Raw genomic sequence first — 14,524 nt, 5'->3', positions numbered from 1 at the left:
GATCTTAAATTTTTAAGTAATTTTCTTTTATATATAAAATATATACTGATTTAATTACTAGAAGATATTAAAGCTATTTTGTAAACTTGATGATCAAAGAAGAAAAAAAAGGTGAACCTTGTATAAAGATATTACTTTTTCTGAAATATTTCATATTAATTCTCGAATTTAGTTGAGTTTGTTAATTCAATTGTCTATTAGTATCTTTGTCAACTTAAAGGCTTTAGGTAAAACCGTCTTTTTTTATAACTAGTTTATTTAATTTTCAAGATTAAAAAACCAGCTTCTTCATTTCATTATTATTCTTTGAATCACGATCTATTTAAATTTTAAAAGATATTGTTTGAGAGGAATAATTCTAATGTTTAAAAGCAAATTATTCCAGCTTTGGGTAATTTGGGATACCTACTAATAAAATTACAGTCGAAATCTGCGCAAATCTAAGTTCTATTCAAAACTTTTTTTCCCAAAAATTGTGTTAAAATTTACACGATTTTTTGATATTTTTTCTATATGCGTTTCACAAGTCAATTTCCGCCACTGTACCCAAACTTTTTTTTTAAATTTGATGCGCGCCACATTTGTGTGAAAATAAAGCCTAATTCATAATATAAAATTTGAATCGAGAAAAAAATCAAACTCAGAATACATTACTTCTGCTAAACTTAACCTATGTTTAGCTTTTAAACTTTATCAATTCTTTTTCTTTAAATATCCTTGTAATTTTTTTTTTTTCTGGTTACTTGTGATGTGTGTAATGTTAGAATAACAGATAAGTCTTTCCTGGTAGCATAATTCTTAAATAAGATAAGGTCTATGAAACGAAAACTCTGCATTATCTAATTATTTTAATATAGAAATAATTAAATGTGAAAAAATTCGTTAATATTAATAGTAAGGAAACAAAAGTATATTTAAACTTGAATTCCATATTTGAGATGATAGGCCACAATTTATTGACATGGCTTATTGCTCTTCTTTTCATAATACTATGTACACGCATAGATAATAACTCATTATCTTCCAAATTATGTTTATCAAAGAATGATCAAAGTATCGCCCAAGTTTCTCTATTAAAAGCAGCTGCAAATTACGACAACTCTGACTCAGGTTCGCTCAATTCATTTGAAACTATTTCAGTGGGAAGTTCCAATAGAAGCCCTTCATCAATACCAGATTCCTCTGACGAATCAGATTCTCGTTCTATGTCTTCAACTGACTCCAGATCTCCAACAAACAAATCAAAATTGCTTGGTTTTAGTGGAAATCTTTTCAAGAGTAAATCTTCTCCAGAAATTCAAGAACAAAGTAATAAAAAAGGCTTAAGAAAACGATTACTTGGCTTATTTAAAAAAAATAAGGATGTGAGGCGTGCGCAATCTCAGGGAAATATACAAGCTGAATCAGAGCAAGAATCTAGAAGTAAAAAACAGGGATCAAATGAAGATCGTAAAAAAGAAAACGAAAATACTGATGAAGAAGAAGATGAAGAACAGGAAACTGTTCAGAGACCACCAAATCCAAACATAGAAAAGCTTGCTGCAGAAGAAAACCCTGGATTTGATACTGGTATTATGCAATTGTATTTGGAATCACAGGTTGTTTCTAGTGATTCTCAAATAGCCAAATCAAAAGAAATATTGGAAAACAATAGAGAATTATATAAGTCAATTAAAAAAGAACATAATAGGCAAATTAAAGATTTCAAGTGCCAAGAAAGTTTATTTGAATCTGTCTTTGTTACTGCAAATCAAATTTATTTGGCCAAAAGTTATTGCCAAATGGCAATGATTAAAATTACAAACGAAACAGGATTTTGCAGAAATAGGTGCAAGATAATTAACTCAAAAGAATGTAGAACGTGTAAAGAGGCTTTCAAAAGAAAAGATAAGTGTAGAAGAATTTCAAACACTATAGATCAAATGCTTAGTGTCTTAGAAAAAATAATAAAAAATTGCCTAGTAAAAAATTCTATCGAAATGAAAGAATTAACTTCTTTTGTACTTTACAGAAATCTTACTCCATTTAAATGTACAAAGGAGCAATATCAAACTCTCATGGGTAAATTTCAAGCTAAAATTTTTCAAATAGCTTTAAAAGTTTCCATTGTGAACAACGTTGTTAAACAAAAGCATATTTGTAGCAGTTGTACTAGACAAGAATGTTTGAGTTGTACATCAGTGGCTTACTGTCCACAATGCCCCGGACTTGAAGATATTTACTCATGTAGTAATTGTCTTGCTGCTCAGAATCTACAAAGCACACTAATGTTAGAACGAAACCATTTAATTAAAGATGCCAGAAGAATATATAGTAAAAGTCTTGCTTGTGAAAGCTATCTGGCTCTCTTAAACGGCGGACTTTATAATACTATGGAAGTTCCATCTGAATCAGAAATAGGAAAGATTTTGGAAGAAAAAATTAATTCACTCCTTTCACGTTATTTAACTCAATTTTTAATAGGCCACTCCCACTTTAAAGAAACTAAAGTTTATCAAAAAACTAAATATCCATATAAGCTACCTGATGATATTAAAAATGCAATTTTGAACGGTGTTAAACTAAGAACATCAAGCCATCAGAAGCCTGAAACTATAGAACTTCCTTCTCAACTAAGCAAGGCATTTGATATGCACAGGAAAAGGAGAAAAGAAAAGTATGAATCTCAGGGAGAAAATTATCAAATTCCATCAAGAACTCCCCCTGAATCTACTGAAGAAGAAAGAAAAGCAGCTGTTTTACTTTTAGAAGAAGGTATTTGTACATACCTTATGATTAGTTTATTGAATGAACAACTCAAGGAATGCAATTCTGAAATTAATCAAAAGTCTATTCAACATACTGGTTGTGAAGATTGCATATTAGATGGTTGTAGAAAGAAAAAATGTACTAATTTCCCAGAAATGAAAAAACTAATCCAAAAAAGAGAAGATTTGTCTAGACAAATTCAGAGATGTAACGAACTAGGATTTATTTCTCCAGCAGAGCTGAAATCTAAGATTGATGAGATGAAAAGCTCTGGGTTACTTTCATCGACTACAGCTCACGGAAGTGTGACTGTTGTTCGAGTAGAAGAATCTGATGAAGATGAAGATGAAGATGAGGATGAAGAAACAAGACTGTAAATGTTTCGATGATCAGTGAAAATCTAAATAATAACAGCAGAAAAGAAGCAAAATCATTTTAATGTTTTTAATACAAATAAACTAATAAATTGATACATAGTTTAATTGAATAAAGTAGATCTAACACTTGTGTTATTAAAGTTCAAAAATTGAGGAGGAAATCGATACTTTAATCAATTTGATGTGACATAAACCAAGTATTATTAATGTTTATTTAAGTTGTAAATTTTCATTTTTTTTTACTTGAATTAATAGATATTGAGCAAAAAGAAAAAAAATACTGAGATATAAGTTTTACACGGATAAATGTTAATAAATTTTGAACTAGCTTTCCTTGAATGTAAGTCAATATACAAATATGTTTTACCGCGCACGTCATCTATATTAAGTAACATAATTATATAGCGGTACTACCAGTACCGTTTATGTCTAGCCTCGAATAAAATAAATTGAAATTTATGTGGAAAATAATCTTAATAACCTGTTTACAGACAAATACGGAATTCAATAATATCTAAATACTTCGATATTCTGGTATAAAACACTCTTCTTATTTTGTTTGGCTAAATTGTTACGAAAATGAGGCTTTTTTTCTCAGTTTTTGCACTTATATTTGTGTTACTCCAAGTATCTAGCCATCATACTGAAATTTATTCTTTCTCTTTACTACAGGCTTCTTCTGAGCCCTCCTTTGAATCAAGTGATTTATCTACTGAAGGTGAAGTGGTAGATTCTAACAAACAAGAATCAGTAGGAGAAAGTGATGGAAAGAAGAAAAAGGAAAAGAAACAAAAGAAGGAAAAGAAACAAAAGAAGGAAAAGAAACAAAAGAAGGAAAAGAAACAAAAGGAAAAGAAGCCTAAAGAATCCAAGGCTGAAAAGGAAGCAAAGAAGCAGGCGCAGAAAGAGGAGAATTTGAAAGAAAAACAACAAAAGGAAGAACAAAAAAAGTTGGAGAAAATGCAAAAGGAAGAACAAAAAAAGTTGAAGAAGATACAAAAGCAGGAACAAAAGAAGTTGAAGAAGCAATCCAAGGGACAGGGAATAATCGCTACTCAAGCACTTTTAAGTGATTCCGATGAGATAGCTGGAGATACTTGTGAGTCTAGAACAACAGAAACTCAACACTCTGTTGGTCAGCTTGAGGTCTTAAGTAAGGCATTAAGAATGAAATCCTCATCCCCAAGTAAATTCGTTTGTGGTTACGAATCTTCAGTCATGGGTATTGACCCTAATTTGGAATCTTTGATTGCAAGTGAAGAAGTGGAAATTTCAAAATTGTACAGTGGATTAGCAGTTTATAATGTGAAGGTTACTAGAAAAACAAAGGCACTTCTTTTGGAGTTAGACAGTAGCATTCAGTTGGATGAGAAACATAGGAATGAAGTCATTTCAGTAATTGAAAATCTTGACATTGAGAAAAAATGTTCTAATGAATTGATAAAAGGAGCTGGTTCTTTGTTAGTCAATCTACAAAGTAAGAACGATGCATTATATGCAAAGTCACTCCTCATCACAAAGTTGCTCAGCAAGAACCGAGATGAATCCAATCAATCTGAAGAAGAAAAAGAAGAAATTCAGCAACTCAGGGATGCCTTGGATTCGCACCAAGAAGCTATAAGTACCAGATTAGAATTTATCTCAGATCTCACTGCCGCAATATTGGTTTGCCAGAAGAGAAATTACATTCCGAAACAAGTTGTATGCGTTCCTACTCAGAATTACCTCCCCAATCCAAGAAAGTGTACTACTGAGGATCTTGTCAATTTAATGGAGAAGATGATTTTCTATACTATTATGAGGTTTACAGAAAATTCCTATCTACAAAGCTGTTCCGATCGAATTTCTACTTGCAAGGAACTTTGTTTTAAGGGAGATGTCTCATGTTTAGAATGCTTCACATCTTCACTTTGTGAAAGACTCCATCTCTTCAGGAAGCACTCATACGGTAAGGATCTTGTCCTTACTGCCAACAAAGCTTATGAATGCGAAACCTATCTTTACTTGGAGTTAAAGAAGAATGCAGACCAACAGGCTATGGCCTAAGAGGTCACAATTTTAATTTGTGAGAGTTTGATTAGTCAAGTTTTATCAAATTCACTATAAAATGTAGAAATATTTATAACTTAGTGATGTTTGAATCCTAGTTTCTACAATTATTAGATATTACCATTTCGGAGCAAATATTTCGTTGAGTTTATCCGTGAATATTTAATCTAGAGTTAGTGCATTAATGTTAATGGTAAATTTAGTAGATATGGATGTTTTTCATATTCGTTTTACTGGACTTTTTCAGCATCAAAATGTTTAAGATTTGTCGTATTTTAAGGTCGGATGTGCAGAAAAAGTAAATAAAAATGTAAAAATTGGCAAATATCGATTGAATTATAAAGAATAAAAACTTTAATTATTTAACTAATCTTAATATAATTTTTTAAAGAAAAATCACGAGCACTGTGCAATCTCGTAATTTAGTAATTACTAAATTTTTTATTATTAGACTTGCAGACAAAGTCTTTAATTTGAAAAATATATAACACATGTATAACGCCTTTTAGAATATGTTTTAATGTCAGATTACTTTTTCTTATTTTCATAATTTTAATAATTTGGATTTATTTATGTTATTTTAAAGAAGAAAAATAAAAATGTAATCTGATTTGGGGGCACAATAATTAAATTTTAAATGTATTATCTACCTTTATTTTACTGGAATTGAATATTATCTTGGTTGGAATTCTTATTAATGGTAATTTCTTTATCTTAATACTTTATGCTGAATCATGAATAATATATGGTTTTAATTAAAAGTACAATTGAAATGAAATGGTTAAAATAGGATTTCTCTTTGTTTGAGTTAGTTTAGGAGGATGAGAACATAGAATAATATTCATAGCAAAGAAATAAACTAATTCTAAAAGATTAATTTATTTCTATTCAACACATTAATTGTGAACACAAGAGTCCGATCATAAATCTAAGTGTGATGAAAGCCGAATATTCTTATGTTACTTTCCTAATTAGTATAACTTAAGAACATTTATGGATAGTAAAAATAAATGATGAAATCTTCTAGATGCTAAAGCTAGGGTTAACTGCATTATTATCAATATTGGCTGGTAGAAATTTTATTATGGGGTATTTCTTGAACTTTGAAAATGATATCACGATTTTCCACCTACATTTCGCTATTCACTCACGAACTTGGCGTATTTGAGATTTTTATTTTTTCCTTCTTTCTTATAAAAAAACTCCTGGCAATTTTATTGGTAATATGGTTTTGAAATTCGCGATTGATATGAATTTGAAAGTGGTGGATTTTTTTTTCTGGTTTAGTAATTGAATTGAAATTTTCTAGAGGAAGAATCTTAAAGAATTAGAATGAACTTGAATACAGGTAAACGTTTTACTTATATTACAAAAAGTATGACTTTACTTGTTTCTCTTGTCACTTTATATTTGAAAAAATTCTAATTAGGGTTCTTTCTATTATACTAATATCATTGAATGATAAATAATAACATTATTATTATCATTAATTTTAACACTATCTCTATTACAACTAAGTACTATTGCGACCAAAACTATCATCACTAAAAATGATGTCATAACATTTTTTTAGTAACAAAAACATTTCAAATGATTAAACTTCTTGATTATTCAATTAGTGATAAATTAGAAAATTGGCCGATCATTTCAATTGTACTAAAAACTCTAATAATTCATGAAAAAGATAATTGGGCTTATTAAACTCGATCTAAGGGTATTTAGTATTGAGAAAAGAAGATTAATTAGAATCCGAAAACGTTCCTTTTTATTCCTCTACTTGGGGGCTTCCGAAAGTGTTGTTGATAAGCGATATTAATACTAATATTCTTTAGAGAAGTGAAAAATGGATCTAAATCAGACTTCTCATTTATTGAAATTTACTTCCTTTTATATTTTACTCACCCCTCTCTCCAATTCACCTCTAGCATTAGTAGGTGAATATTGAAACAAAATGTATTGATTTCAAATGATCAAAGAATTGATTCAAAATCTTTCATTTGAATTTCAGAAATTCATTCACCCAGTCCTTTCTTCCAATTCTTATTACATTCCTTTCAATATTTCTTACTTAACTCGCTTCTTTTTTCCTAATATTGTCTTAAGTGGACAAAACTAATAAATTTCTTCTAGGCAACTGAACCATCTAATCTAAAAATGAGAAATAAAACTTTAAAATTTGTTAAGGTAAGCAAATACTAAAAAAACAAATAAACAACTGAATATCAAGTTTAATAGCTTCAGATTCCATTAATTTATCAAATAAGTCACGTTAATAAATAACAGTTTGACCGTGAAATTTAACTCAAAAGTGTCTTAAGGTGAATAAAGTATTATTTTTTAATATTTTTTTTCACCATAATGGGTTATTTCGAACTTTAAAACTACAAACCAAATTAAAGAAATATTAAAATAAAAGTGAATCAAAAAATGAGTATTTTTTTTTTGTAACTGTTTCAAGAAAATCAACTTCCGAAATTTCAAAATTTTATTGTAAATCTTTTTCGTTAAGCGAAATTGTTATAGATTAATATTTTGTACTGAGATTCAGGTAAGAAACAAATGAATTTTTTCTAGATTTATCTAAATTATACCGACAATAAAGACCGATAAAGTACGATTCCGTGATAATTTCAACAAAAAAATAGTTTCATTCAAGCATCAATTAAGATAATAATTTAGTTAGGGTAAGTTTTGACTAAAAAGTAACTCGTTTGAAAGTTAACCTTTAACTTTTAGATATCTATGCTATTTTCTTTCTGTTCATCTACTATGTGCTTAGAAATTATACAACTTGACGTATTTTTTAAAATAAATGGCTGAATTTTTAAGAGTTCAATCATTTCTTTCTCAAGAATATAATTTAAAAATGGAGATTTATCAATATTTTGTTACAGTTCACTCCTAACTAGTTTTTCAAGGCATTAAAATGAAGGTAGAGAATCTAGAGCTCAATGTTCTCAGTTTTTTACTTGCTTGGTAAGTTTCTAATTATTTGAGCTGTCACAAGTGAGAAAATGGACTGAAAGGAATGGTTACAAACTTATATTTTCATTAATTGAAAATATTATCATTTATATTGGAGATTAGATTCGTGATTGAGTGAAGATGTGCAGGACTAATATAAATTATCAATTAAGGAGATTCGGTTTTTAAAACATATCCACCAAGGAAGTATGAGGGTGGAATTTTTTTTGTAAGTTTTCTTCTTAATTTAATTACTAGAATAATTTCTCTTTTTTGCGAGATTTCTATTTCAATAAATATTTGTTTTCAATATTTGAAAATATTAATAAATAACAAAAGCAAACTTTTTTCAGTAATATTGAAGATTTAGAATAGTATATTTAACCAGTTAACAGGCTATTTAGACTATAATAGTTGAATCTAGATTAGTTAGATTTAGGCGTTAATAATAATAATTTTTTTTTTAATCAAAAAAAACGTAATTAAATGTGGATAAATTATATATTTCAATGTTGAAAATAAAAAACAGTAATTTCTCATTTAATTGTTCAATTAAATTCTTATTTTTACATAATTTATTTTCTAGCTTACATATTTTACACACTTGATTAGTTTTTGCTTTGAAAGCAAAACTTTTTTTACTGTCGATCAGATTTATTAATAAGAATGGAAGCCTGTGACTTTTCAGTTTTCAACCTAATTTTTCTTTAAAAAGTTTTTATTAATATTTTTCAAATAAAGTTAATGTAATTTTTTGTAATGCAGCTGAAAGTCCTGCTACAAAAAAAAAAAATCAATCCCTGTCGACAAAAAGATATAGGTTCTGAATCTATAGGCAATTCTAACTTAAAGTCTGGAGCAAAGTATACGCAAATGGACTAATATGTTGTAATTGAAGGTTTTTTTTCGAATTTATTTCTTCATTAATTTGTATGGGATTAGAGTTCTTTCTTTTTGTTATAGTTACATTGGGTTTAGAAGGTATAAGTTTACTAATGATAAGATGATGCCAACTTAATGATTTGACACTTGGAAAACAGTAATGTTAAAGATAAAATAATATATGACCATTTGTTATAGTTTTATATTGAAAATAAAGCATTATTTAAGCCCAAAATAGTCAGTATAATACGTGAATCAAAAAAATTTAAAATTTTTTCGGTTTTATAGTAATCTTAATATATCAAATTGTAAAAATTAAAATTCAGGTTATGTATCTTATCTCTTATATTTGAATATTATCTCCAATTTGTATTTTTTATCACTTACTTTTTACGTCTGTTTGCTTTTTGAAAGAACTAAGAAGTACGTATTTTAAATTTGGTTTAATATTAAGCAAAATTAAGAATTTTTGGGTTCAAAAATCGAGTTCATAAGAGTTAGAATGAAACATTTTTTTAGCAAATTTGAGGAAAAATTTAAGGTTATTAAGGTAATTGAATTTCGAAATTTTGGATCTCTAAGATGGTATGCAGTTTCAATTCTGTATGTAAAATATTGGAATTAAAAAGTTGGAAAAAATCTTTGTTAAATAAAAGAACATGCAACAGAAGCTTTAAATTTTTTTTATCATCAGAATAAAAATTAGTCTTGAATTCATACTTGCATTAGGTATTATTGGATTTGCAAGGAATATATTTTCAAGTAATTTCGAGGAAATTACCTTAATATTATATAATAACTCACTTTTTTAAATAATTTAAACGGTGAAATACCTTCTAATCAAAGTTTAAATATTGTAAATCTCAAAGATATCTTTGTTCATTTATACTAAAGAAAATATATCCCTAATTTCCAATTTATTTTTAGAAACAAATTATCAGAATAATCAGAATTATAAAATGAAGGTCGTTTAAGTAAAATATTATGTTAAATTCTTTCTAATTTTTGTTCTAATAGAAATTCAATATATTTCTCAAATATGAAAATAAATTTTGTGCAGATAATAAATATTTTATTTGAAAACGAAAAATATGCAGAAAATAAATATAATTGAAAATTAATTATTTTATTAATAAAAAATCAATCAAATATCCAAAGCATTTGTAAATTGTATAGGTTTGTTTATAAATTATATTTAAATAATTTTTTAAGGGAACGTACAATATTAAACCAATTGTGTGAATAAATAATGTGATGTCAATATATTTATTATTGGGAGTTTATAGTAATTAATATCAAAAGCAAATATTTCATTCATTTTTTTGATTGATGTATTAATATTTTTATATTTTGACAATGTTAATTGTGCAACATTTGATAATACTGAAAAAAGCAAGACTAGTCTACAGAATATCGAGTTCACCACTTTCCAGAAATTCCACTGAGTCTAGCGTATCAAGAATGGTTTTTAAATTATATTAGAATAAAGAAATTCGATTTTATAGTACTTGAAAATGAAATCAAACTATTAGACATATTTCAACTGTCTTTATCTAGTTATTGGATGGACAAGAATAAGATGAAAAACGGTGAGTCAATATTGAAAGCATTGATTATGCATTTTAAAAGAAAAAATGATCCCAATAGCATTTCACATAAAAGACTTAAAGTTATGCTGTTTAATAAAACTCCATTGCTTTAAAAAACATCATAATGAAAGGCTATACATGGCCAGTTATAAATAAATTCAATTTTCTAACTTTATGAATAATATTAACAGAGTAAGCTGCTCAAATGTTAAAAGAACTCTTGCATTGTTTTATGTAATTTTTGAAGGAAATTCAAATTGTTTATCTCAAATGTTTATTTTTTTATTGATCATTTTCTGACCTAAAAGGAAAATCATTCGAGCTGCATTTATTGATACAATGAATAATGTTGATACTGTTGGGGCAAAGTTTTTAAAAGTTGAAGGAGAGGATGAGGCCAGTATAATTCTAAAATTATTAGAATATTACCTAAGCAGTTTTTCTAGTGATATTTTTCAAGCTTACTATCCCAATAAAATTTAATTTCCACTTGATATATCAAAAGTCATTCCAGAAAATTTTGGGTTAAAGTTTTGCCTATTTGTTTTGGAACTATCATTTTTAAAAGAAATTAATTTTAAGTTTCAGCCTATAACATTTTTTGCATATAGGATGCCAATTCCTCAGGAAGTTATTCTGGCTTTTGATATTTTTGGCTATGTTTATAATTTAACTAAAAGCTTAATCAAACTTATTGCTCTAATATTATATTATGAGAATGTATTTACAAGTATTATTAATAGAGCACTTAAATTTCACAACTTAGATTTGACTAAAATTTTAAGAATGTTTAAATTACAAAGATGGTTTTGAAGAGTTGAATGGTATTAGGTCAATTACTGATTTTCAATCTAGAGTAAGTTCTAGATAATATGAGAGGAGTAAAGTCAAAAGTATAGGATCCAAATATCCTTTTCTTAAATAAAATATTTTTAAGTGTAGTCAGAGTCAATAGCAAGGTTCAGAATATCACTATTCATTCGTTAAAACAAGACGTTTTTTAATTGTGTTGAATATTATTATTTTGAAGCATACTAATATAGTAAAGCAAACTATATTTACTTCTAAAGTTAAAAAAAGTTAAAAACAACTTTTTTAACATTTTTTTCCACAAGCTTACCTAATTTGTAAAGAATTGATTAAAAAATTTATTCAATGTAGATATGGTTAAAAATAAATCTATTGGATCTGAAGACATAGTCTTCAGTTTATTATACTGTCAAACCCAATTAAAAGTTTTAATGTTGAAGTTTAAACTCGTTTAATAAATTTTTTTGAAATAATATTTCTGAAAAAACTCAGTCTTAAGAAATTAAGAGTTTTTCAGATTGATGTTCCTTTTATTATTTATTAACTGAAAAGTAGTGAGTTATGAATATAAATTCTTCGATATTCTAATATATTAATTTTTGAGTACTGAAATGTTATATTTCTAGTCAATCTTTAATGAAAGAACGGTTTTTTATTTTGAATTAGAAAAAATTGAAATTAAATGTAATTTAATTATTTTTAGAAAGAATAATTTTTTTTTAAGCATTTTTATTCTTTCGTGATCCGGACGACCAAGATCACGTTAAAATTCTGGCTAAAGTATCAGTTTATATGTATTTAATTAGGCCATTAATTCAAACTAGTATTCAAAGTTATTTATGTGGTAAAAAAAAAAGCAAGTTTGATTTTTTAAATTTATTTTTCAAATTTGCACACGTATGCACATGTTTGTGATTTAATATTTTTAAGTGTGTGAATTTTGATTGTTTTTATTATAATTTATATTTTATGTAATTTAGAAAATTATGAATCTCAAACTACCATTTATTTGTGTATTTTTACTCTTTCAGAGTAGTATTTTTTCAGTATTTTGCAAAGATTTAGATGATTTGGTTGGCGCAGTTGGTTCTTTATCTATCAATCAACAACAATCGAAAGAATCTGACGATACTGGCAAGGGCGGGTGGCCTGGTGCTAGAATTATTAGAAAAGTAAAAGCTCTTGGAGGCGACAAAGAAAGTAGTTTGCGTAGCACTTCACTAACGCATGACATTCTATTTTCTGAATTATTTCTTTTGTATATGCAAATAAAGATTTTAACTAGAATATTTCGGATTAGAGAATTATTTTTATCTGATTTTTGGCTAAAAATGAATGGAATTGAAGATGATAAGGCTTTAATTTCTAGCATTTTTACATATTTGGCTACAAGATCTACAGACGCACTTACAGATAAAAGAGCTACTTATTTTTTTGATAATCTTGATTCATTTTTGAAAATGAATTTTCCAAATTTTAGCACTGTAGGCCGTGATAGTAAGGCCCAGGTAAATGCTTTGATGCTTTATAAAGATGACATGAGTTGCGAAGATCCAAGCAAAGTACTCGTACTTTTATTATTAATTTTTGATGAAAATTGCAATAAGACCATTACATTTTATATGTTATACATATTTATATGCACATATAGAGAATTTTCTGGTTTAAGTTTTTCACAAGGTTTAGAAAAAGTCTTGAGAAACGAAGATAATGTTGGGTCAAGATTAATAAATGTTTCAGGAGGATTATTAAGTAATCCAGTTAAAATAATTATGAAATATAAGTCTGAGTATTCAGTTAGTAATGTGTTATCTTCTATTCCTGACAGGCCCATTCAACATCCATTGAATCTTTCCGAAATAAATATTTCGGTATTTGGACTTAAATTGTGTTTTGTTTTATTAGAGTTGACTTTCATAAATCCATCAGAATACATTCACAAATATTTACCTTTTTTTCTAGGATCAAGAATGGAATCATCTCAAGAGGTAATGCTAGCATTTGAAATAATCACACTTTTATTAAGATCTGCAAGCGGTTTTGAAGAAGCGGCAGCAGCATTAATGTATGACAATCAATCATTTCAAAATTTTTCTATTAAAATTCTGAAATCACATAATATCGATATTTCGAGTTTAAAGGACTTATTTGGTATTTGCTTGAAGGCAAAATCTCAATATCCACTATTTGAAGACGTTGTTATACGGACAGATTATCAATTGAAGTCATTGAAAAAGAAAGGAAAAAGTCGGAAAAAGATTAAATTGACGAGAAAATGACTTGAATTTTTTGAGTATTTTTTGTTATTTTTTTAAGTTGTTTATTTGAAACTTAGTTCTTTTTTAATAACTTGAAATATTATAAATAATACGTAATTGCGTAAATATTATATTTGATGATTTAATATTAGGTTTTAGGTTTTAGGGGTTTAGGTTTAGGTTAGGTTTAGGGTTAGGGGTTTTAGGGTTTAGGTTTTAGGTTTAGGGTTTAGGTTTAGGTTTAGGGTTTAGGTTTAGGTTTAGGTTTTAGGTTTTAGGTTTAGGGTTTAGGTTTAGGTTTAGGTTAGGTTTAGGTTTAGGTTTAGGTTTAGGTTTTAGGTTTAGGTTTAGGGGTTTAGGTTTAGGTTTAGGTTTTAGGGTTTAGGTTTTAGGTTTAGGTTTTAGGTTTAGGTTTAGGGTTTAGGTTTTAGGTTTAGGGGTTTTAGGGGTTTAGGTTTAGGGTTTTAGGTTTAGGTTTTAGGGTTTTAGGTTTAGGGTTTAGGTTTTAGGTTTAGGTTTTAGGGTTTAGGTTTTAGGTTTAGGTTTTAGGTTTAGGTTTAGGTTTAGGGTTTAGGTTTTAGGTTTAGGTTTAGGTTTAGGTTTTAGGTTTTAGGTTTTAGGTTTTAGGGTTTTAGGTTTAGGTTTTAGGTTTTAGGTTTTAGGTTTTAGGGTTTAGGGTTTTAGGTTTTAGGTTTAGGTTTAGGGTTTAGGTTTAGGTTTAGGTTTAGGTTTAGGTTTTAGGTTTAGGTTTTAGGTTTAGGGTTTAGGTTTAGGTTTTTAGGTTTAGGTTTTTAGGGTTTTAGGTTTTAGGTTTAGGTTTTAGGTTTAGGGGTTTGGGTTTTAGGTT

General features: G+C 27.6%; 3 protein-coding genes across 3 annotated transcripts; all 3 read left to right on the top strand.

Moving 5' to 3' along the window:
* Positions 1-938: 938 nt before the first annotated feature.
* ELE39_002913 (signal peptide containing) lies at positions 939-3,125 on the top strand (the record flags this gene model as incomplete). The annotated part of the gene is made up of 1 exon (XM_067346017.1): positions 939-3,125. The coding sequence occupies one exon, from the start codon at positions 939-941 to the stop codon at positions 3,123-3,125; it is 2,187 nt and encodes a 728-aa protein (XP_067201346.1).
* A 579-nt stretch (positions 3,126-3,704) lies between these two features.
* Positions 3,705-5,171, top strand: ELE39_002912 (signal peptide containing; the record flags this gene model as incomplete). The annotated part of the gene is made up of 1 exon (XM_067346016.1): positions 3,705-5,171. One exon carries the CDS (start codon positions 3,705-3,707, stop codon positions 5,169-5,171), a length of 1,467 nt encoding a protein of 488 aa, XP_067201345.1.
* Positions 5,172-11,221: 6,050 nt separating this feature from the next.
* ELE39_002911 (membrane-associated protein) lies at positions 11,222-13,698 on the top strand (the record flags this gene model as incomplete). The annotated part of the gene is made up of 3 exons (XM_067346015.1): positions 11,222-11,339; positions 11,395-11,465; positions 12,400-13,698. The coding sequence occupies 3 exons, from the start codon at positions 11,222-11,224 to the stop codon at positions 13,696-13,698; spliced, it is 1,488 nt and encodes a 495-aa protein (XP_067201344.1).
* Positions 13,699-14,524: the final 826 nt, after the last annotated feature.

This window comes from Cryptosporidium sp. chipmunk genotype I (assembly GCF_004936735.1).
Source record: "Cryptosporidium sp. chipmunk genotype I strain 37763 chromosome Unknown contig_34, whole genome shotgun sequence".
Taxonomy (NCBI): domain Eukaryota; phylum Apicomplexa; class Conoidasida; order Eucoccidiorida; family Cryptosporidiidae; genus Cryptosporidium; species Cryptosporidium sp. chipmunk genotype I.
Note: the sequence above shows the minus strand (reverse complement) of the source record. Positions and strands in the feature narration are given on the sequence as shown.